We start from the raw sequence: 2,128 nt of genomic DNA on the forward strand, positions 1-2,128 counted from the left end.
GGTCTCGCTCTTGCTCAGGCTGGTCTGGAACTTCTGACCTTGAGCGATCCACCCGCCTCAGCCTCCCAGAGTGCTAGGATTACAGGCGTGAGCCACCGCACCAGGCCGTCAATTTTTAAATATCATATTCATTCAGTGTAACAACAGTGATACAGCTGTGGATTTCTCTCAAACCATTTCTAACAGTTTACATCCCAGAAATAATTCTGCTATAACTGTCTCACCTAAGAGGCAGTGATAGGAAATGACAGTCTTTTCCATGACTCTCCCATGGAAACCCTGCTAAAAAGAACCTTTTCAGTTGAGCTTAATTTGCTGCTATAACAGGGCTTCTCCTACTTTAGCATAAATTCTGACTTTGGAAGATACCCCCCCTTCTAGAATGTAGTTATAACCAAAAAGCAAGAGTAATAGAAAATTCTTACCAGAAAGATCCACCACAGCCTCATGACTGGAAACAGCTCCTTTCTCAATAAAAAGATCTCGAAAATATTCACTATTAGCTGACAAAACAGATTTATGAGCTTTGTACTCTTCTCCTTCAATTAACAAAGTAACATCACAGAACTGGTTGGAAAGTCTCTGTTCATTCAGCTGTTTTAAGACAGCCTGACAATGTTTTGGAGAAGAACGTCTTACCACTCCTTTGGTGTCAACCTACCAAAAGAAGTTTGAGATCAAGAGTTGTATTATATATCATCTGTATTTTTTACCCTTAACAGACTTTGAAACAACACACGCTATAGATTCCCTTTTAAGAGATATGAAGAAATAATCTGATATTCTTTGTTACATAGCATTTAAATAAAAAAGATGTGTTGTCCTCCCTATTTTCTGCTATGTTCACTCTACTTGACCTAATGAAAACCTGTATCTCACTTCTGGCTGTCTGTTCTTACCGGTCAGAAATTTGATGATGTATGAAACTGAAGCAGGCAAAAAACAAAGACTTAGCCAGATTATCTTGCTGCATGATCTAGAGATTGCTTCTAGAAATGTATTCTGTTTACCTGTACCAATATATCATTACAAAAGAAGGGATGAGGAATAATTAACAATAAAGCAACAGGTAACCCAACAGGTAACTAAGTTCATTCTGAAGAAAAGAAAAAACAAGAACACGTATGATAAATGAAGAGGCAGTATAGCTTATGTAACAACATACTACATTACCCATTTTGTCTGAGTCAATAAGATCTACTTCAGACATAGACCTGCTTAAATCGTCAATGGCATTGTCAATAGTCAAGCAGTCTTAGTGGTTTGAGAAAAATAAAAGTCACCAAGACTGCAAATACTAGTACACTAGTAGTGACAAACGTTAAAGCTGAATGGAAAGTACCACTTACAAATACAAGTTCATGTCTGGATACTGGCTTCTTTTTTGAAGGCTTGGAGGCTGTAGTTGGAGGTGAAGTAAAGTTGCTCAGGTCATCTTCTGATTCATTACTTTCTTCTCCAGATTCAAGGTCTAGACCCAATTCTTCCAACATTTCTGAAGCATCTGATATTGGACGGGAGCGATCCAATTTCTCCTGGCATTTGCTACACTGTTTAATATAATCTTTGACTTGTTTTAATATACCTACAATGACAATAAAAATTATGAAGTTAAATATAACACTGTTCTTAATTGAAAATTGAAGAATATGGCATGTTAATGTAAATAAAAAAACTGAAAACTCTATTATAGCATTATTTAGTCTGTGTACACTACTGTATGTTCAAGTATCTATGTGCAGACACATTTATGTCCTATAAAGCTGTGGTCCCCAACCTCTGGGCGGTTCAAGGTCTGTTAGGGACTGGGCTGTAGAGCTACACCTCCAATCCCCTCCGACCTATGGAAAAATTGTCTTCCATGAAACCGGTCCCTGATGCCAAAAGGGTTGGGGACCACTGTTGTACGTAGAGTGAGTTCCTCAGAATGTAAGATATATTTTCAAAGATATAAGGTTATAAATGATGGTTCATTTCCACACTGATACACTGTTTTGTTGTTTCTTCCTATTCATTTCCCCCACCATAAGATGATTATATAGCCCCACCCTTTTACATATGAGATGCAAAGTAGTCATACAATAGAAACCATATGAAACTGCCAATATTCAACTGTTTTTGACTCACA

The 2,128-nt window shown here is 37.5% G+C and overlaps 1 protein-coding gene across 1 annotated transcript in view; it reads right to left on the minus strand.

Moving 5' to 3' along the window:
• ZBTB11 (zinc finger and BTB domain containing 11) overlaps positions 1-2,128 on the minus strand; it is a 40,530-nt gene that overhangs the window by 18,732 nt on the left and 19,670 nt on the right. Inside the window, exons 2-3 of the mRNA XM_012652843.1 lie at positions 1,350-1,585; positions 426-657 (exon numbers count right to left, since the gene is read on the minus strand). Coding sequence (XP_012508297.1) covers positions 426-657; positions 1,350-1,585 — 468 coding nt within the window. The remainder of the gene's footprint in view (positions 1-425; positions 658-1,349; positions 1,586-2,128) is intronic.

Source organism: Propithecus coquereli, unplaced genomic scaffold (assembly GCF_000956105.1).
Source record: "Propithecus coquereli isolate 6110/MARCELLA unplaced genomic scaffold, Pcoq_1.0 Scaffold40, whole genome shotgun sequence".
Lineage (NCBI taxonomy): Eukaryota > Metazoa > Chordata > Mammalia > Primates > Indriidae > Propithecus > Propithecus coquereli.